This window comes from Salmo salar, chromosome ssa16, assembly GCF_905237065.1.
Source record: "Salmo salar chromosome ssa16, Ssal_v3.1, whole genome shotgun sequence".
In the NCBI taxonomy this organism is placed as follows: domain Eukaryota; kingdom Metazoa; phylum Chordata; class Actinopteri; order Salmoniformes; family Salmonidae; genus Salmo; species Salmo salar.
This window is the reverse complement of record NC_059457.1, coordinates 72,619,614-72,641,008: the sequence shown is the minus strand read 5'-3', so window position 1 is coordinate 72,641,008 and position 21,395 is coordinate 72,619,614. Positions and strand designations below refer to the sequence as shown.

At 42.7% G+C, this 21,395-nt stretch overlaps 1 protein-coding gene across 1 annotated transcript; it reads left to right on the top strand.

Annotated features, from left to right (window-relative positions):
• The first annotated feature begins 358 nt into the window (after positions 1–358).
• LOC106574492 (inositol-3-phosphate synthase 1-A) lies at positions 359–10,667 on the top strand. The gene is made up of 11 exons (XM_014150401.2): positions 359–643; positions 5,896–6,018; positions 6,101–6,262; positions 7,195–7,327; positions 7,756–7,949; positions 8,081–8,230; positions 8,316–8,531; positions 8,769–8,933; positions 9,131–9,244; positions 9,316–9,533; positions 9,702–10,667. Exons 2-11 carry the CDS (start codon positions 5,905–5,907, stop codon positions 9,889–9,891), a joined length of 1,656 nt encoding a protein of 551 aa, XP_014005876.1. The 5' UTR covers positions 359–643; positions 5,896–5,904; the 3' UTR covers positions 9,892–10,667.
• The last annotated feature ends 10,728 nt before the right edge of the window (positions 10,668–21,395 follow it).

Genomic DNA, 21,395 nt, shown 5'->3' with positions numbered 1-21,395 from the left:
ATGCTTGTGGAAGGCTATCAGAAACGTTTGACACAAGTTAAAAAATGTAAAGGCAATGCGACCAAATACTAATTGAGTGTATGTAAACTTCTGACCCACTGGGAATGTGATGAAATAAATAAAAGCTGAAATAAATCATTCTCTCTACGATTATTCTGACATTTCACATTCTTAAAATAAAGCGGTGATCCTAACTGACCTAAGACAAGGATTTTTTTCGAGGATTAAATGTCAGGAATTGTGGAAAAACTGAGTTTAAATGTACTTGACTAAGATGTATGTAAACTTCCGACTTCAACTGTGTATGTAAATGTCGGGGATTTTGCATAGACACTCCTCTGCCTACAAGTAGCCATTCCGGCTCTACCACTAAGCTATCTATAAATTAACGGGGCTCTAAGGGATATTCCCCTGCACTTGCAATGGGAATATTGGAACATCATACCTTCATTTCACTTCGGCTCACTTGACGAATTGAAGAGGTCGGGCTGCGCATGAGAACGAGCGATTTACTAGGCTATTAGATGAAATATAACAGAAAAATCTAAACAAGCAAGCTATCAAATCAACGAAGAACCGTCCGTAACCTACCACTGTTGTTTAGAAGAGAAAGTTCCATCTCCTGACTCCAACGTATCCCACGGTAAGTAGACTAAAGTGCGTAGTCTTTAAGTGCGTACTAGGCTTTTTTTTTTTACTACTGAAGTGAATTTCCACTGTCAAAGTTCCGTAATAGGAGCTACGATACTAATATCTGTGCATACATAGGCTACTCTTCAGAATGGTGTTGTTTTGTAGGCTACAGTAGGAGTCACCGATTCGCCTGAAACTCCATGTCATGCATTCACAATCTAACGGTAATGCTGTACAGTGTATAAGGATCAACTCGCTTGTCGAGTCTGACCAGCTGAGGATTTCTCCTTTTCAGCCAACAATTTCCTTTGTGTTTCCTGTAGCCTATTGTCACTGGATCGATTACTTTCATTTTACGCTGGAGACTCGAACCCAATCTTGCTTGTGTCATTAGTTTTTTCCCCGTTAACGTTTAGTAATGACCTGTCAAACACACTCCAGTAATGTCTGAAATAGACTCAAAGCAATACAATGTTTTTTTTTTTGCATCTCAGGCGATTTTGGGGGTAGCCAGGGGCGAAAATCAGATATCAACTTTGGAGGGGACAATTACATGACATTTTCACAAGAGCAATTCCTGACGGGGACATCAAAAGTAGTGCTGTAACACATAGCCTACATTGTAATATGGTAAATGTATATTGAGGAACCAAAGAAATAAGGTGTTTGCTGTACTCCTAACTACCGGTACCCAAAACTACACAACTAATCACAACAGCAATACCATTGCCTTTAACAAATCTTAGTTCAGTCACCAGTTTAAGTTGAGAGTGGGGGTATCCATGGCATTTTCCAATTATGTTCCTATTTTACAAGTCAAAAAAAATTTAGAACCTTTCATAATGTTGCCAAACAAAGACTCAACAAACTTACCTGAGACTCCCTGTCTCTGCCAGTCTGTCCCTGCATATCTGTCCCCAACTCTGCTGTCTGTGTGCCATCTGTTGCCTGCTCTGCCTAATGACATCATTGTGAAACATTTCCATTAGAATTTCATTTATTTCTTATGAACATTTTATCAACTAGTCTTTGAGATATTAGGCTACTAGGGTTCTTACTTTGCATTTTGGTGTACTGAAAAATACTCTGATGTCCGTCTTTTTCTGCCATTTTTCTACCTGGCTGGCTGGCTACACACACACACAGTGTGTAGGTTATTTACAGTAGGAGATGGGCTTCTATCATCTTATCTTTTATCATTCTATTTGGGCTTCGATCTAAAAGGTAGCTAGCAAATGTGAAACGGATTAAAATGACAAGAGTTGACAGCTGTATGAGTTCACCATTTACACAACATATGCTGCAACCTTTTGTAATTTTAATAGTTTGTTTCATATTGGCTGGCTTCCAACAATAGCTGAATTTGCAAAGCTAGCGAGCACCAATTCCGTTTCAGTGGTGTTTGCTATAATCTTTGCTACCCGGGTTAAATAAAGGTGAAATAAAATAAATAAATAAAAGTTCCCTTGCGACAATTTAGCTTTTGCAACGAGACCATTAAATATATTTAAGACAATGGTAGAAGAGAGCGTAGTTCTGTTCAGTTTGGACTTCAGTTTATCGCTAACCTTATCACAGGGACTTTGAAGCACTAACTTACATCATCTGCATGCTGATCTTGGAATAAATTGACGATAGCAAAGATTCCATCTTTGACGAGGCCACATAAATGGAATAATTACTAGCTAGCTTAATAGTTCATATTTGCCCGCTAGCTCTGCATATTCAGCTAGTGTGTGTGCGCGATTGACTGGATTAACCTCACGTCAGTTACGTTCATTGAGTGCCTTTCAGACAGTGGATACGACCCCTCTGTTACCTTGCCAACTAAGGAACTGGCAGTGGATCAAACCATTGTGAGGCGAAGGGTGGGGGGGGGTCGCAATCTTTTGAAACTTAAAAACGCGCTATTAAGTGTCTATAATCAGCACAATTGCTTTCATTGCGTATTATTAATATTATTTAAATGACATAGTTATGTTTCAGTGATATATTGGGGGGGACAAATCATATTTTTCCCAGGATGGGGGGGTCGTGTCCCCCCCATCCCCCCCGGGATTTCCGCCCCTGGGGGTAGCCCAAACCCGCAATAGAACCCTGGCTCAGCGACTATCAGGCCAATACCTTTAAACCGCTACGCCAAGAGATCCGAACCTCTTGACAAGATGGCTAGGTATTGGTTAAGGTTGCTATAATACTTCCTTCCGGAGAGCTGTCCCCACGCCTCTCTATACCAGTGGTTCCCTATACCAGTGGTATAGGGAACCAACCGTTCTCGGTTTCCAAACCACCAACTGAATTTTGCTCTGCCCGGAGTACCCCTGAAGTACCCCGTCATGTGCATTTGACCAGTATGCCTATGGTCTCGAGTCTTCTCAAGTACCCCCTGTGGAAAAGCCAAGTACCCCTGGTGGGGAACCAATGCTCTAAACGAAGTTCCTCCCCACTGGGCAAAAACTGGTTGAATCAACATTTTTTTCCCATGTAAGTTCAACAAAAATAAATGTTATGTTGTTGAATCAATGTGGAAAGCTGGTTTGGTTGCATTTGCAAAAAGGCATCAATATAAGAGAATTTCTTTTCACCCCCTTTAAAAAAAAAAAAATTGTATTTATTTTGACCTAAATCCAATGTCATGTGACATGTTCTGGTGATTTCATGTTAGTTGACAACTCAACCAAATGTTAATCAAAAATAGACATTGAACTGATGTATGTACCCAGTTGGTCACGTGTACATGCCTCTGCGAGGGCGCCATCCCACATCGGACTCCAACTTCTCCCCGGGTACCGCGACTGTCAAACAACCGCTTTAACGTTAGGCCAAGAGATCTGAACCTCTTGATGAGACTTATGTAGGCTATAGATAGGTGTAATCTAGAGCCAGGCAGGGAAAAAAGTCATTATAAAGGGAATTTGACAATTTTGACAGTGTTCGGATAAAAACTTGAATACCTGAATTCCAACCAAAATGCCCAATCTCCAATCATTATTTGTTTGTGCCAGTAGGCTACAAAGTTTTATGATATCTTCATCCATTGTCTGTTACATTTGTCAGAATTGTATTTTTAACAATTTAGACAGCCGTTTCTAATATACAGTAAGTAGGGCCAAAAACTCTCACATCAACACCATTATCCCAGAAACCCTAGACCCACTCCATTTTGCATACCGCACCAACAGTTCCACAGATGATGCAATCTCTATTGCACTCCACACTGCCCTTTCCCACTTGGATGAAAGGAAAATCTATGTGAGAATGCTATTCATTGACTACAGCTCAGCGTTCAACACCATAGTGCCCTCAAAGCTCATCAATAAGCTAAGGACCCTGGGACTAAACACCTCCCTCTGCAACTGTATCCTGGACTTCCTGACGGACCGCCCCCAGGTGATAAGGATGGGTAATAACACATCCGCCACGCTGATCCTCAACACGGGGGCCCCTCGCGTGCGTGCTCAGTCCCTTCCTGTACTCCCTTTTCACTCATGACTGCACGGCCAGGCACGACTCCAACACCATCATTAAGTTTGCCGATGACACAACAGTGGTAGGCCTGATCACCGACAACGATGAGACAGCCTATAGGAAGGAGGTCAAAGACCTGACCATGTGGTGCAAGGACAACAACCTCTCCCTCAACGTGATCAAGACAAAGGAGATGATTGTGGACTGCAGGAAAAGGAGGAACGAGCACGCCCCCATTCTCATTGACGGGGCTGTAGTGGAGCAGGTTGAGAGCTTCAAGTTCCTTGGCGTCCACATCACCAACAAACTAAGATGGTATCAGCACACCAAAACAGTCGTGAATGTGCACGACAAAACCTATTCCCCCTTAGGAGACTGAAAAGATTTGGCATGAGTCCTTAGATCCTCAAAAGGTTTTACAGCTGCACCTTCGAGAGCATCCTGACGGGTTGCATCCCTGCCTGGTATGGTAACTGCTCGGCCTCTGACTGCAAAGCACTACAGAGGGTAGTGCGTATGGCCCAGTACATCACCGGGGCCAAGCTTCCTGCCATCCAGGACCTCTATACCAGGAGGTGTCAGAGGAAGGCCCTAAAAATTGGCAAAGACTCCAGCCACCCTAGTCATAGACTGTTCTCTCTGCTACTGCACGGCAAGCAGTACTGGAGCACCAAGTCTAGGTCCAAGAGGCTTCTAAACATCTTCTACCCCAAGCCATAAGACTCCTGAAGAGCTAATCAAAGGGCTACCCAGACTATTGCCCCCCCTCCCCCCACGCTGCTGCTACTCTGTTATCTACTTTAATAACTTTACCTACATGTACATAATCACGTCGACACTGGTGCCTCCGCACATTGACTCTGTATCGGTACCCCCTGTATATAGCCCGCTTTTGTTATTTACAGTGTGGTCTAAATATTTGTTATGCTTATCTCTTACTTTTTTTAAAGGTATTTTCTTAAAACTGCATTGTTGGTTAAGGGCTTGTAAGTAAGCTTTTCACTGTAAGGTTTACCTACACCTGTTCAATTCGGCGCATGTGACAAATAAAATTTGATTTGAAGCCCAATGCAAATCTGAAGTCTATTGGGCCTACATCCACCGTGTGATTAACTGATTTTGCTGTATATTCTAAAATTAATTCATTATTGTCTTTTGTTGAAATGATAACGACATTCCAACCATGTTCACCATTATCCAGTCCAATTGTGGCATGATTCCACTATTTATCAGTTTGCATCAGTTTCAATGCAGGACTTTTATTTTGAAGGCGAACCGCTGATTTGACTATTGTTGCTAAACGCTACTGCTGCTAACTTCACAGTCATGGCTTGTGGCGTATTACTATCGAAAGTGCGGAGTTCCGACTGAGACGTTTCACTTGAACAACCCTCCAAGTCGTAATTCAAGTGAGAATCTCAGAGAAAATGTTGTGACGTTTCACCACAGACGTTTAATCTTTTTAACCAAAAGATGACAAATACGCTTTTGACAATTAGCCTCTAAATTTGTTAATGTAGATAGTTTGACCATATTGTCAATGTTAAGCGAGCTAGCTAACTTTTTTTTATTTGCATCGTTAGCCACCTTATCAATTTATTCAGTCTATACGTATTTTTCTAATTTTAATATTTTTTGCTATATTTGTGGAAATTAAGTTGTTCAAATAAATATATGAAGCCAAAGAACACCTAGCCTAACTCTGTCTTAATATCTCCCCTAACTCTCCTGTTGCACTTTATCACTCTCTTTCTTTTTGTCTCTCTGCCTCTCTCTGTGCCACTCTCTCTCAAGCCTGCAGTCATGACTGAGAACATTCGTATCAACAATCCCAATGTGAAGTACACAGATACACACATCGAGGCTCAATACTGCTACCATACTACTGCTGTACGCAGGGATGGAGACACACTCACAGTAAGTCTCACACACACACACACACACCAGCATCACCGATCTCATTTCTAACTGTGTTACTCTCGCGACTCCACCCCTCCAGGTGACCCCGTCCGTTAGTGAGCTTGAGTTCCATACTGAGCGACGTGTCCCCAGGCTGGGGGTGATGCTAGTTGGCTGGGGAGGAAACAATGGGACAACCGTCACCGCTGCTGTCCTGGCCAACAGACTGGGACTCACCTGGAGAACCAAAACTGGAGAACAGGTAAGGTGTTGTGTGTCTCATTGAGCCTACTTTGTAACAGTTTTTTGGCCTATTTTCCAAAGACATGTCTCTCCCCTGATGCAGAGCCTCATTATACCCCTAATACAGTGATGGGTACACACACACACACACACACACACACACACACACAATGGTTTCATGGAGTGTTAAGGGCTTAACATTGACTGACACACTAATGTTTACAACACAGGCAGTCCTTTACCTTATATTGATTTTTTTATTTTACCTTTATTTAACTAGGCAAGTCAGTTAAGAACAAATTCTTATTTTCAATGACAGCCTAGGAACAGTGGGTTAACTGCCTTTTTCGGGGGCAGAACGACAGATTTTTTTCCCTTGTCAGCTCAGGGATTCAATATTGCAACAATTCAGTTAAAAGTCCAATGCTCTGACCACTAGAATACCTGCCGCCTCAGGGCATCATTACTTCCCCAAATGTGTGTGTTCTTTTTTTCCTGTTTGAAAAAATCCCTCAAATCATTCTCCATTTAATGCAGAGATATTCAAAGTTGGGGTCCTGGGGGAATTGCAGTGGGTTTGCCAAAACAATTTAAAAGTGAACATTATTGTATAGGATAATATAAAACGTTTTTGAAAAAGATCATTTGAAAAATAATTGAGTGCATTTATTTATTGGTTTTCTTAATTCTGATAAGAGAGATGAAAATGTAGTGAATTGAAGGTTATTTGTTGATGTACAAATCCCCCCCCCAAAAAAATGTAAATGGTAAATTAAGGTTGTGTCATTAGATTTTGAGTGGGGTTGGCTGAAATTCTGGTTGGAAAAAAGGAGTCCCCGTAGAAAAAGTTTGAATACCACTGATTTAATATGTTGTTATTATTCAATACTTTTGTTTTGTCTCTGTTTTATTACCCTCTCCCCCTTTTCGAACCCCCCTCCCCCTTCCCAGAAAGCCAACTACTACGGTTCCCTCTTCCAGTCCTCAACTGTGTGTTTAGGGCCGGGGCCAGATGGAAAGGAAGTTAACATTCCGTTCCGTGACCTCCTACCCATGGTGCACCCTAATGATATCGTCTTTGATGGTAAAGGAGTGTGTGTGTGTGTGTGTGTGTGTGTGTGTGTGTGTGTGTGTGTGTGTGTGTGTGTGTGTGTGTGTGTGTATGTGTGCATGTCTGTCTATGGGTGTGTGTGTGTCTATATGTAATCAGAGAAGGAATGCTGACACTAGGTCAGTTCTTCATGGGCCACTGTGGAGAAGGAGAAGGTAAAAGGCTTCATGTGGAATGTCTCTCTGCCAGGCTGGTTATTTAACCTCCTGTTTAACTCTATCAGTTTATCTAGCACCATTATTCAGCACTGCCCTGGAGGCAGAGATACAGTACACACCTCTGGTCCTCTAGTCTAACTGGTCCTCTATCTTCTTTTGGGCCTGTCTGACGGGTTTTCTTTGAAGAGACATTAGGTTTGTAAAACGTTAGCTAACTAATTAAATAAAGAGTGTGTGTGTCAGGCTGGGACATCTCATCCATGGACCTGGGCAGTGCGATGGAGAGAGCCGAGGTCCTTGATTGGTCCCTCCAGGAGAAGCTCCGCCCACACATGAGCAACCTCCGACCCCGAGCCTCCATCTATATCCCAGAATTCATAGCTGCCAACCAGGCGGGCCGAGCAGACAACGTTCTGAAAGGGACCATGGCTGAACAGGTACGCCCAATCCCAAGTAGTGTGTGTGTGTGTGCCTCGTACACCCTGTCCCCTAACCCTTTATCTCTTAACCCATAGACCCTATGTGTCTCTGTGTGTCTGAGTAGTGATTCTTCTCTCTCTCCCTCCAGGTGAAGCAGATCAGAGCAGACATTCAGGACTTCCGGCATTCAAGCGGCGTGGACAAGGTCATCGTTTTGTGGACGGCCAACACCGAACGTTTCTGTGACCTCACAGCCGGGGTCAACGACACGGCCAAGAATCTCCTGGCTGCCATACAGGTAGAGATCTGACAGATCTATTCTCTCTCCCTTTTACACTCTCTCTCTCTCTCCCTTTTACACTCTCTCTCTCTGTCTCTATCAGTCAGGTGGGGAGGTGTCTCCCTCTACTTTGTTTGCCGTAGCCAGTATCCTGGAGGGCTGTGCCTACATTAACGGTTCTCCCCAGAACACGTTTGTCCCTGGGGCGATAGAGCTGGCTGTGGAGAGAAACGTGTTCATAGCAGGAGATGACTTCAAGTCTGGTCAGACAAAGATCAAGTCAGTCCTGGTCGACTTCCTCATCAGTGCTGGGATCAAGGTGAGAGGTCGACCCAGTCCATTTGATGTTTCATTCACTTTAATCGGACTTCTGTTATATGAACAGTCCCCGTTCCACTTGTATAATGACAAAGTACATAATTATACAATTACTAAGTTATTCTAAAATTACTATACAACATGTTAAAACTGTTATTACAACGGTAGTACCCAGGTATAAGGGCAATTTCATGTGTGTAAACACCAGGCTACGTGTTGCCGTCTGTTGCCATGACAGCCCACCTCCATTGTCAGCTACAATCACCTTGGCAACAACGATGGTATGAACCTCTCGGCACCGCAGCAGTTCCGCTCCAAGGAGATCTCCAAGAGCAATGTGGTGGATGACATGGTCAACTCCAACCCTATACTGTACCGCAAAGGGGAGAAACCTGACCACTGTGTAAGTTTGCGGGTGTTTTTTTGTGTGTGTGTAACACAGAGAAACCTGATCTGTGTTAAGAGTTGAATGTTTGTGTGTGTTTTTTCATACCTGGTAGATATCAATAGCATTGCGTTTCTTTTACGATGTGGCAGAAAGTATCCATAGTTTTTCTTGAGAATTACTTGACTCAGTTGTCTTGCTGTGCGTGTGTGTAGGTGGTGATTAAGTATGTGCCGTATGTGGGGGACAGTAAGAGGGCGATGGATGAATACACCTCTGAGATCATGATGGGAGGAACCAACACTATCGCAATGCACAACACCTGTGAGGTGAGTCTCACACACACACACACACACCTACACCTCAACCTGATTTTTCTAACAAAGGTGTCTCTCTCCAGGACTCTCTGCTAGCCAGCCCTATCATCCTGGACCTGGTCCTCCTCACAGAGTTGTGTCAGCGTGTATGTGTTCGGCCCCAAGGATCAGAGACCTTCCAGTCCTTCCACAGTGTCCTGGCTATCCTCTCCTTCATGTGCAAAGCTCCCCTCGTCCCCCCTGGGGCCCCGCTGGTCAATGCCTACTTCAGACAGAGAGCCTGCATTGAGAACATCATGAGGTCAGAACACATACCACCCTGTCTTGTTAGGGATTTGTCTTAGTGGTCACCAATCGTAATGTTTGTTACTGAACTTCCTGTCTCTTGTCCAATAATAATGTTGTACCGGTCTCTGTGGTTATATGCATTCAGTTTTGCAACTGACTAGGTATCCCTTTTCCCTTTCAGAGCGTGCCTTGGTCTCCCCCCTCAGAACCACATGCACCTGGAGCACAAGCTGCAGAGGGGCTTCCTGCCTCGCCACGACAACCGTATCTACGACAATGTGCCTACCAAGATGGTCCTAAACACCAGTTACCACGCCTCCCAACAGAATGGTGTCTGCGCACACGTGGTGAAAGAGGCAACGATTGGATAATGGCTGCAGATTAGGTCTCTGTCATCACGGGGAAGATTCTAGAAGTGTCCACAGCCATAGAGAAACAATTTACATCCATAGTTTAGTTTATTAGGATCCCCATTAGCTGTTGCACATGCAGCAGCTACTCTTCCTGGGGTTACACACTATTACATATTCAGATACTTATATACAGTGCAGTTAAATTAGATCCATAGAAAGTTATCCAAACTCTTTATACAGCATACTGTATGATGATCATGTTTTATTTGGCCTATTTGTGTAAGATGCATACAGTAGGAAAAATTGGCTGAAATCATTGTAACTTTTGGATGACCAGTTTAATATTCTGTGGTTTTAGACTCGTATTGCTCATATACATACCAACTTAACCAAACTCTGTTCTTGTATTTGTTCCAATGACATGTAAAATGCAATGTTACCCTACCATCCCTACCCTTCTTGGAGTAAACTAATGGACAACAATACTTCTACTGCTACTTACAGCTATTTTCGCTCACATCTACGAGACCTGTATTTAAACAATTATACATGTATTGCTAATTTCCCCTTGCTTCAAGTGCTGGATTTTCACCCACAGCGGCCAATCCACCATTCATTCTGATAGTAAATCCAACCCTCCAATGTCTACAGATTAACCCATCTTTCCCGGTATAATGCCATTTTTATATTTCCTTTTGCAATACATCCCTCCATTTTACTATGATGTCTTTTGAGTCCTTGTAACATTTCTACCGATATTGCCAAAAAAATAAATACTTTACCCAAGAGTATAATCATATTTCCCATTGACTGATCTGAAAAAACACGATCTCCTAACAATACAGTTTCCATGTCCCTGATATTATGGCATACAGTGAGGGGAAAAAAGTATTTGATCCCCTGCTGATTTTGTACGTTTGCCCACTGACAAAGAAACGATCAGTCTATAATTTTAATGGTAGGTTTATTTGAACAGTGAGAGACAGAATAACAACAAAAAAATCCAGAAATACGCATGTCAAAAATTTGTAAAAATTGATTTGCATTTTAATGAGGGAAATAAGTATTTGACCCCATCTCAATCAGAAAGATTTCTGGCTCCCAGGTGTCTTTTATACAGGTAACGAGCTGAGATTAGAGCACACTCTTAAAGGGAGTGCTCCTAATCTCAGCTTGTTACCTATATAAAAGACACCTGTCCACAGAAGCAATCAATCAGATTCCAAATTCTCCACCATGGCCAAGACCAAAGAGCTCTCCAAGGATGTCAGGGACAAGATTGTAGACCTACAAGGCTGGAATGGGCTACAAGACCATCGCCAAGCAGCTCGGTGAGAAGGTGACAACAGTTGGTGCGATTATTCGCAAATGTAAGAAACACAAAAGAACTGTCAATCTCTCTCGGCCTGGGGCTCCATGCAAGATCTCACCTCGTGGAGTTGCAATGATCATGAGAACGGTGAGGAATCAGCCCAGAACTACACGGGAGGATCTTGTCAATGATCTCAAGGCAGCTGGGACCATAGTCACCAAGAAAACAATTGGTAACACACTACGCCGTGAAGGACTGAAATCCTGCAGCGCCCGCAAGGTCCCCCTGCTCAAGAAAGCACATATACATGCCCGTCTGAAGTTTGCCAATGAACATCTGAATGATTCAGAGGACAACTGGGTGAAAGTGTTGTGGTCAGATGAGACCAAAATGGAGCTCTTTGGCATCAACTCAACTCGCCGTGTTTGGAGGAGGAGGAATGCTGCCTATGACCCCAAGAACACCATCCCCACCGTCAAACATGTAGGTGGAGACATTATGCTTTGGGGGTGTTTTTCTGCTAAGGGGACAGGACAACATCACCGCATCAAAGGGACAATGGATGGGGCCATGTACCGTCAAATCTTGGGTGAGAACCTCCTTCCCTCAGCCAGGGTATTGAAAATGGGTCGTGGATGGGTATTCCAGCATGACAATGACTCAAAACACACGGCCATGGCAACAAAGGAGTGGCTCAAGAAGAAGCACATTAAGGTCCTGGAGTGGCCTAGCCAGTCTCCAGACCTTAATCCCATAGAAAATCTGTGGAGGGAGCTGAAGGTTCGAGGTACCAAACGTCAGCCTCGAAACCTTAATGACTTGGAGAAGATCTGCAAAGAGGAGTGGGACAAAAACCCTCCTGAGATGTGTGCAAACCTGGTGGCCAACTACAAGAAACGTCTGAACTCTGTGATTGCCAACAAGGGTTTTGCCACCAAGTACTAAGTCATGTTTTGCAGAAGGGTCAAATACTCAATTCCCTTATTAAAATGCAAATCAATTTATAACATTTTTGACATGCGTTTTTCTGGATTTTTATATTTAAAATTATAGACTGATCATTTCTTTGTCAGTGGGCAAATGTACAAAATCAGCAGGGGATCAAATACTTTTTTTCCTCACTGTAACAACCATCCCTGGACCTGACTCCAAAAGTGAGCCACCAATAGACAGAACCAGAAAATATATTCTAGTGATTCTGCTTCCTCGTAGCAGAGTCTGCACAAGGCTGACTGTTCAATGTCCCATATATATTGAGCGTTCTTTTTGTAGGAAGTATTTGTAATAGCTTAAATTGAAACAAAAGGATTGATGTGTCAATTGTTGTTTGTCAGTTCATAGACCCGATGCCAAGGTATTGGGACATCCAAAACCTCTTCCCAAATGACTAGAATTCTTATACTGTACTGCTGTCAATCCTTTTGACAACAGTTTTTTTTCCTCTATCAGTACATTGGAGTTTAGCCATATTATTTGCATTAATATTAGATTTGCCTTTTCTGGAGGTAGAAATTGTAATACTTAAAAAAGGAGGATACTTTAAAACAGGGATCCATTGTGAATCCAATGAAAATGTAAGGTTTTAATATGCAAACAGGCATAGAGCCCACTCAAACAGGATTGGCCTCTCTTAGTAGCTTGCTAGAAAACCAATTTGGATGTAGATACAATGGAGGCTTTAAGAGAGGTTTAATGCCTTAATAGTTTTATCCCTACAAACTCATATTGGTTATATAAATATGCTCGTTTAACTTTATCTGGTTTGCCATTCCAAATAATGTGAATTTTTTTCCCCCCCATGATTTGAAAAAGGATTCTCCTGGAGATGGTAGAGCCATGGAATAAATAGGTAAACTGCAATATCATGAGAGAATTAATCAGGGAAATCTTCCCTTAAATGGATAGGTGTTTCCCTTTCCACTGTTTCAAGATTCTATCTATTTTGCTTTTGATCGAAGTTAATAGTTGCAAGATCGCTCAACTTTTCCAGGATATGTTACATCAAACACATGATCGTCACCATCCGCCCATTTAAAATCGGGAGACCACATGGCAATTTAAAGTTTGCATCTTTTAGAGACCCAATCCGTAATACACAGTTGAAGTCGGAAGTTTACATACACTTAGGTTAGAGTCATTCGTTTTTCAACCACTCCATAAATTTCTTGTTAACTATAGTTTGTTTTGGCAACTCGGTTAGGACATCGACTTTGTGCATGACACAAGTAATTTTTCCAACAATTGTTTACAGACAGATTATTTCAACTATAATTCACTGTATCACAATTCCAGTTGGTTAGAAGTTTACATACAATACACTAAGTTGACTGTGCCTTTAAACAGCTTGGAAAATTCCATTTTATGGAAGCTTTAGAAGCTTCTGATAGGCTAATTGAAATCATTTGAGTCAATTGGAGGTGTACCTGTGGATGTATTTCAAGGCCTACCTTCAAACTCAGTGCCGCTTTGCTTGACATCATGGGAAAATGAAAAGAAATCAGCCAAGACCTCAGACAAAAAATGTTTAGACCTCCACAAGTCTGGTTCATCCTTGGGAGCAATTTCCAAATGCCTGAAGGTACCACCTTCATCTGTACAAACAATAGTACGCAAGTATAAACACCATGGGACCACGCAGCCGTCATACCGCTCAGGAAGGAGACACGTTCTGTCTCCTAGAGATGAACGTACTTTTGTGCGAAAAGTGCAAATCAATCCCAGAACAACAGCAAAGAACCTTGTGAAGATGCTGGAGGAAACAGGTACAAAAGTATCTATATCCACAGTAAAACGAGTCCTATATCGATATAACCTGAAAGGCCGCGCAGCAAGGAAGAAGCCACTGTTCCAAAACCGCCATAGAAAAGCCAGACCACGGTTTGCAACTGCACATGAGGACAAAGATTGTACTTTTTGGAGAAATGTCCTCTGGTCTGATGAAACAAAAATAGAACTGTTTGGCCATAATGACCATCGTTATGTTTGGAGGAAAAATGGGGAGGCTTGCAAGTCGAAGAACACCATCAAAACCGTGAAGCATGGAGGTGGCAGCATCCTGTTGTGGGGGTGCTTTGCTGTAGGAGGGACTGGTGTACTTCACAAAATAGATGGCATCATGAAGCAGGAAAATTATCTGGATATATTGAAGCAACATCTCAAGACATCAGTCAGGAAGTTAAAGCTTGGTCACAAATGGAACTTCCAAATGGACAATGACCCCAAGCATACTTCCAAAGTTGTGGCAAAATGGCTTAAGGACAACAAAGTCAAGGTATTGGAGTGGCCATCACAAAGCCCTGACCTCAATCCTATAGAAAATTTGTGGGCAGAACTGAAAAAGCATGTTTGAGCAAGGAGGACTACATTCAGGAGGAATGGGCCAAAATTCACCCAACTTATTGTGGGAAGCTTGTGGAAGGCTACCCAAAGCGTTTGGCCCAAGTTAAACAATTTAAAGGCAATGCTACCAAGTACTAATTGAGTGTATGTAAACTTCTGACCCACTGGGAATGTGATGAAATAAATAAAAGCTGAAATAATTAATTCTCTCTACGATTATTCGGACATTTCACATTCTTAAAATAAATTAGTGATCCTAACTGACCTAAGACAGGGAATTTTTACTCGGATTAAATGTCAGGAATTGTTAAAAACTGACCTTAAAATGTACTTGGCTAAGATGTATGTAAACTTCCTATTTCAACTGTAGTTGGGTTTAAGACCAGAGAAACTGGAGAAATTATCCAGGTCCTCAATGAGCCCCTTCAAGGTTGAAGATTGAGGACTCAAGAGAACTTGAGTCAATAGCATACATTGGTACTTTTGTCTTTAATCCCTTAACTTTTAGGCCCTTAATTGTTTATGGTTCATTGAACAAGCATGGGAAACAGTGTTCAAACCCATTACAATGAATATCTGTGAAGTCTTTTGGATTTTTAAGAATTATCTTTGAAAGACAGGGTCCTGAAAAAGGGGCCGTTTCTTTTTTTGCTGAGTTCATTTACTCATAAAATATATGGGGGATTGGAAATGATACAGACAATTACATTGATAGAAGCCACAATCTATCCGCAATATTAAAGTTACGGTTGCTATGACATCACTCACAAACACATCTTCCCGTCTTAAGTCAGGTTCATCATACACACACACACTTCTCCTCTCCAAGATCCACTCTCCACCGCAGCCAGGCCTTCCCACAATCCCCCAAGGGGTCAACCTATGACCCGAGAGAGGTGTATTCTGGGTAATGTTATTTTCATAACTCCTACCACCCTGATCTACAAACACACAGGACCACGGAACATATACACACACACACACACACACACACACACACACACACACACACACACACACACACACACACACACACACACACACACACACACACAGATCCGCTTCATCTGAAGCAGTCAGAACTAGTCTAGGTAGATAAATAATTCTCAATACCACACACAGACACCCCATGACTCCCTCTCCTAACAATGTGTTGATCAGTGTGGTCAGTTTATAGTAAAATGTGGATAATGGTTATCAAGGCGACCTTGACTAATAAGAAAAACAATGCTGTTTCCCTATCATTTTACTGATTCGTTTATTTTCAATTAAAACCGATACCGATTACAAATGAACTTCATGTTCGTACGACATCCTAATCTTTATGTAATTCATTTAATGTTAACAATTCAATGGCCATAATAAAATAGATATGGTGACAGAGGGCAGCCTTGTTTTAAGCCTCTTAGCAATTCAAAGTTGTCAGAAGTAAACGTTATTTATTATTTCAGAAATTCATAAGTTTGATAAATCTATATTGGATTGCCTTCAGACGAGGGGTTTTCCTCATCTGAAAGGAATCAATTACCAACCATAGTTCATCATGTGTAATTAGGCCTTCACCAAAAACTGTGTTGAAGATAGTTTAACATAATTTTTGGGGGAGAAGGATATTACAAAACGTATTCTCAAGTGAGGTTGAAGAAACTTGACAAAATAACATTTGTTAAAATATTTTACGTCATTCAAAATCTCTGTTGGTGAGAAGGATTTCTCCATGTTTGTAAAAACAATTGTAGGTTCTTTTTGGTAGCAGTTCTATATTGAAGGTTTAGGGAAAGGTTGGTGCATTTTTTGCCATTCTCCATCCAATTTGCTGTTTTTTTAGATAAATGAAACCGATCTTTCCTGAATAAGTTCCTCAAACTCCTTTTGTTTTGCGTCTGGATTATTCAATGCTTCTGTATTACATTTATTTACACCATTGACGGATTCCGTTTTTGGGATGAAAATGCAATTGAATGGCCTCTAAGGGCACACGTAAAGGCATCCCATACGATACGTGCCTACACTGAACCTGTATTGTGCAAGAAAAAGTCTGTTATTCCTTTGTTTTTGTAAAGAAAGTAGTCAGTCAATAAACCCTGGTTAAATTTCCAATATCCCCGTCCTCGAGGAAAGTCTGGGGTTGTGCCGTGGCATTCGATCCTCAATCCGTACTTTTTTCACTTTTGGCAACATATACAAGGATACCATAAAAAAAATCTATCAGACTAGATTGATTAAGCCTCCTCCAAGTATATTTTACGAGATCTGGGTTTTTAAGCTTCCAAATATCCGTAAATTCTTAACGTGTCTATAATATTCAGAATGTCTTTGAGAGCCAGAGGGTGAACGTTGGTAAGTAATATGATTGCCTTTACGGTGTATTGATGTACTTGTATTGGAATCCCCTACCATTACAATAGAGTTATTTGTTTCTAAGGAGACTAATTTGATTATTATAAATATTTTCAAATAAGCTTGGATTGTCATTATTCGGTCCATATAAATGTATGAGCCATAACTCTTCATTATGCAGTATTATATTCAAGGCAATCCATCTTCGTTGAGGATCTGATTTAACAGATTGTACCTGAAGGTCCAAATTGTTTTTGAATCGGATAATAACATCTTTAGAATTTCTTAACTCATGACTGAAATAGATTTTACCATCCCATTATTTTTCCCAGGCCACTTCATCAAAAGATTTGAAATGAATTTCCTGAAGACAATAAATATGGTAATCCTTCTCCTTTAGCTATATAAAAACTACTCTTCTTTTGGATTGATGAAAAGCTGTCTTTTAAAAAGCATATTGAGGAGATAGTTAAGAAGCTGAGCATAAAATGGTCTTCTCTATAAAAATGGGCTTCTTCTATAGAAATAGACGCTAGTGACGACCAAATTATAGCTCTAGATGTGTTTGTCACTGAACGACGTATGCCACATTCATGTGCTGGTAGGAATTAGGAAACTCTGAAATTTCACAGTGAGCAATTTCAAATATGATTAAACCAGTCACATAGATGAAAATGTGGCAAATTCCACAGAACGAAGGTATGCTTAACCAGACATTCAAGTGTGCACTCAAGGAAACCAAATTACTGTAAAGTCTGTGGCAATGTTTTGAAAGAAAGGAAGACTTGGCGAAAAACATACAGAGATACATACAAGAGAGAAATTATATTGCTGCAAAGACTGTGGCAAATGCATCAACCAGAAACTAAACTTAAAGACACACATGATATCTCACAGATTGGAGAAACCTTATATTGCTGCATAGACTGTGGAAAATGCTTCACTCGATCACAGGGCTTTAGAATTAATAAGACCATACACGCTTGGAAGAAATCATACAGGTGTCCAATATGCAATAAATGCTTTGCCTTCCATAGCCATTTAAAATACCATCAGATTGTCCACACAGGGGAGAAATGTTATAGTTGGCGCCCCCCCTAGGGTTGTGCCGTGGCAGAGATCTTTGTGGGCTATACTCAGCCTTGTCTCAGGATGGTAAGTTGGTGGTTGAAGATATCCCTCTAGCGGTGTGGGGGCTGTGCTTTGGCAAAGTGGGTGGGGTTATATCCTGCCTGTTTGGCCCTGTCCGAGGGTATCGTCAGATGGGGCCACAGTGTCTCCTGACCCCTCCTGTCTCAGCCTCCAGTATTTATGCTGCAGTAGTTTATGTGTCGGGGGCTAGGGTCAATCTGTTATATCTGGAGTATTTCTCCTGTCTTATCCGGTGTCCTGTGTGAATTTAAGTATGATGTCTCTAATTCTTTCTCTTTCTGTCTTCCTCTCTCGGAGGACCTGAGCCCTAGGACCATGCCTCAGGACTACCTGGTCTGATGACTCCTTGCTGTCCCCAGTCCACCTGGCCGTACTGCTGCTCCAGTTTCAACTGTTCTGCCTGCGGCTATGGAACCCTGACCTGTTCAGCAGACGTGCTACCTGTCCCAGACCTGCTGTTTTCAACTCTCTAGAGTTGAAAGGAGCGGTAGAGATACTCTGAATGATCGGCTATGAAAAGCCAACTGACATTTACTCCTGAGGTGCTGACCTGTTGCATCCTCGACCACCACTGTGATTATTATTTGACCCTGTATGTCATCTATGAACATTTGAACATCTTGGCCAGGTTCTGTTATAATCTCCACCCGGCACAGCCAGAAGAGGACTGGCCACTCCTCATAGCCTGGTTCCTTCCAAGGTTCTGGCCTTTCTAGGGAGTTTTCCTAGCCACCGTGCTTCTACACCTGCATTGCTTGCTGTTTGGGGTTTTAGGCTGGGTTTCTGTACAGCACTTTGAGATATCATCTGATGTAAGAAGGGCTTTATAAATACATTTGATTTGATAGTAAACAGTGGCAGTTGCTTCTTTTTCAAAGTAAACTTGACATGAGATGCTTTCACAACAAATAGAAAACTGTCATTGTGTCATCATTTTCTGTATATTTCTTTGTTCGCATATCACAACATGAATACGAGTTAAGGCGCCAAGGTCTGAACTCACTGGGCCCCTTGTTTTTATATATTTGAAAATGAAATAATTTGTAATGTCTCTTTTTACTTGTGACAACACAACACTATAGATGAAGCAAGAAGGTGACAACTTGATAGTGCCCCTGTGTTGAGGGAAAAACATCAGAACCAGATTTTCTAACAACATTCTACCTGTCACGATTGTGTGTAGAGAAGGACCAAGGCGCAGCGTGCTCCGAGTTCCACATTTTATTTTAGTGAAAATTTTACAACCAACAACAAAAAAATAAAAAACAACCAACAAACCGTGACGACAGAGGTGCAACATGCACTGACTCAAAATAAGATCCCACAAACAGGTGGGAAAAGGCTGCCTAAATATGATCCCAAATCAGAGACAACGAGATACAGCTGCCTCTGATTGGGAACCATATCAGGCCAACATAGAAATACAAAACTAGAGTACCAAACCAAGTCACACCCTGACCTAACAAAATAGAGAATAAAAAGGATCTCTAAGGTCAGGGCGTGACAGTACCCCCCCCCCAATGGTGCGGACTCCGGCCGCAAACCTGACTCTATAGGGGAGGGTCCGGGTGGGCATCTAACCTCGCTGGCGGCTCCGGTGCGGGACATAGACCTCGCTCCGAACCGTGGGCCGTCGCCGGAAGCGCCAGACTGGGAACTGTCGCCGGAAGCGCCGGACTGGGAACTGTCGCCGGAAGCGCCGGACTGGGAACTGTCGCCGGAAGCGCCGGACTGGGAACTGTCGCCGGAAGCGCCGGACTGGGAACTGTCGCCGGAAGCGCCGGACTGGGAAGGTGCACTGGAGGCCTGGTGCGTGGAGCTGGAACAGGTGGCGCCAGACTGGTGACATGCACTTCAGGGCGAGTGTGAGGAGCAGGCACAGGACGTACTGGACTGTGGAGGCACACCGGAGATACAGAGCGTAGAGCTGGTGCAGGATGTACTGGACCGTGGCGGCGCACTGGAGGTCTGGAGCATCGAGCTGGCACAACGCGTCCTGGACAGATGACCACCTTCGCACAAGTGCGGGGGGCTGGCACAGGACGCACTGGGCTGTGGAGGCGCACTGGAGACCCGGTGCGTAGAACCGGCACACATTGTACTGGAACGGCGACACAGACCTCAGGGTGAGTGTATGGAGGAGACACAGGACTGGGGAGGCGCACTGGAGGCCAGATGTGTGAAACTGGTGCATATGACACCGGACTCGTGTCACGCTCCTCAGCACTCCCGCTCTGCAGCGCTCTCAACGCCAACACCTCTCTCAGGAATCTTTCGTTGAGTTCCTCACTCGACTCCCCGACTGGCTCACCCCTCGGCACCGCCGACCACTACATGTGCCCCCCCCAAAAAAGAAATTTGGGTTGTCTTTTGGGCTCGCGTCCTGGCCGTGCACCCTGGCGTCGTCGACATTCCTTCTTCGCTGCTTCCGCCTGTTTCCATGGCAGGCTTTTGTCTCCTGCCATTATTTCCTCCCAAGTCCAGGATGTCCTCTACTCCTGGCTTTCCTCCCAGGCCCAGGATCCCTGCTCCTCCTGGGCATGCTGCTTGGTCTGTTGGTGGTGGGATCGTCTGTCACGATTGTGTGTAGAGAAAGACTAAGGCGCAGCGTGCTCTGAGTTCCACATTTTATTTTTGTGAAACTTTTACAACCCAAAAAAAGAAAGAACCCAACAAACCAACCATGACGACAGCGGTGCAACATGCACTGACTCAAAATAAGATCCCACAAACAACAGGTGGGAAAAGGCTGCCTAAATACGATCCCCAATCAGAGACAACGAGATACAGCTGCCTCTGATTGGGAACCATATCAGGCCAACATAGAAATACAAAACTAGAGTACAACACCCTAGTCACACCCTGACCTAACAAAATAGAGAATAAAAAGGATCTCTAAGGTCAGGGCGTGACACTACCTTCCACTTGTAGCGACCTACCCTCCAGGACACTGCTGGCTTCAGTTAGCCCACACCACTGTGTATTACTCAGAATATTTAGTGATTTCTTAAGACTGCAGTCCCTGCGACATTTGGGACACTGTCGTCTATATGTACAGAAAGCCCACCAAAACTGCTATTTGTTTAAAATACAGTATTTAAATATATCACATCTGTTTTTGACTGAATTCATCAAAGTACATATCTTGTTTTATTAAAGTTGTTTTTTTAATGGATGTCATTTGAATGCCTCCGTTTCCGTTATTGTACATGATTACTATGATGGATAACATTGGACATGTTTGATCATATCTTTATTCTTTGGTGGTTGGTTGGTTAAAATACTGAGATCAACATCCTATTCCTAAACTGTTCGTCTTGTTAAGTAAAAGTAAATCAGATTTATTCAAGTACTTTTTTTGTGGACAAAATATAGCCTA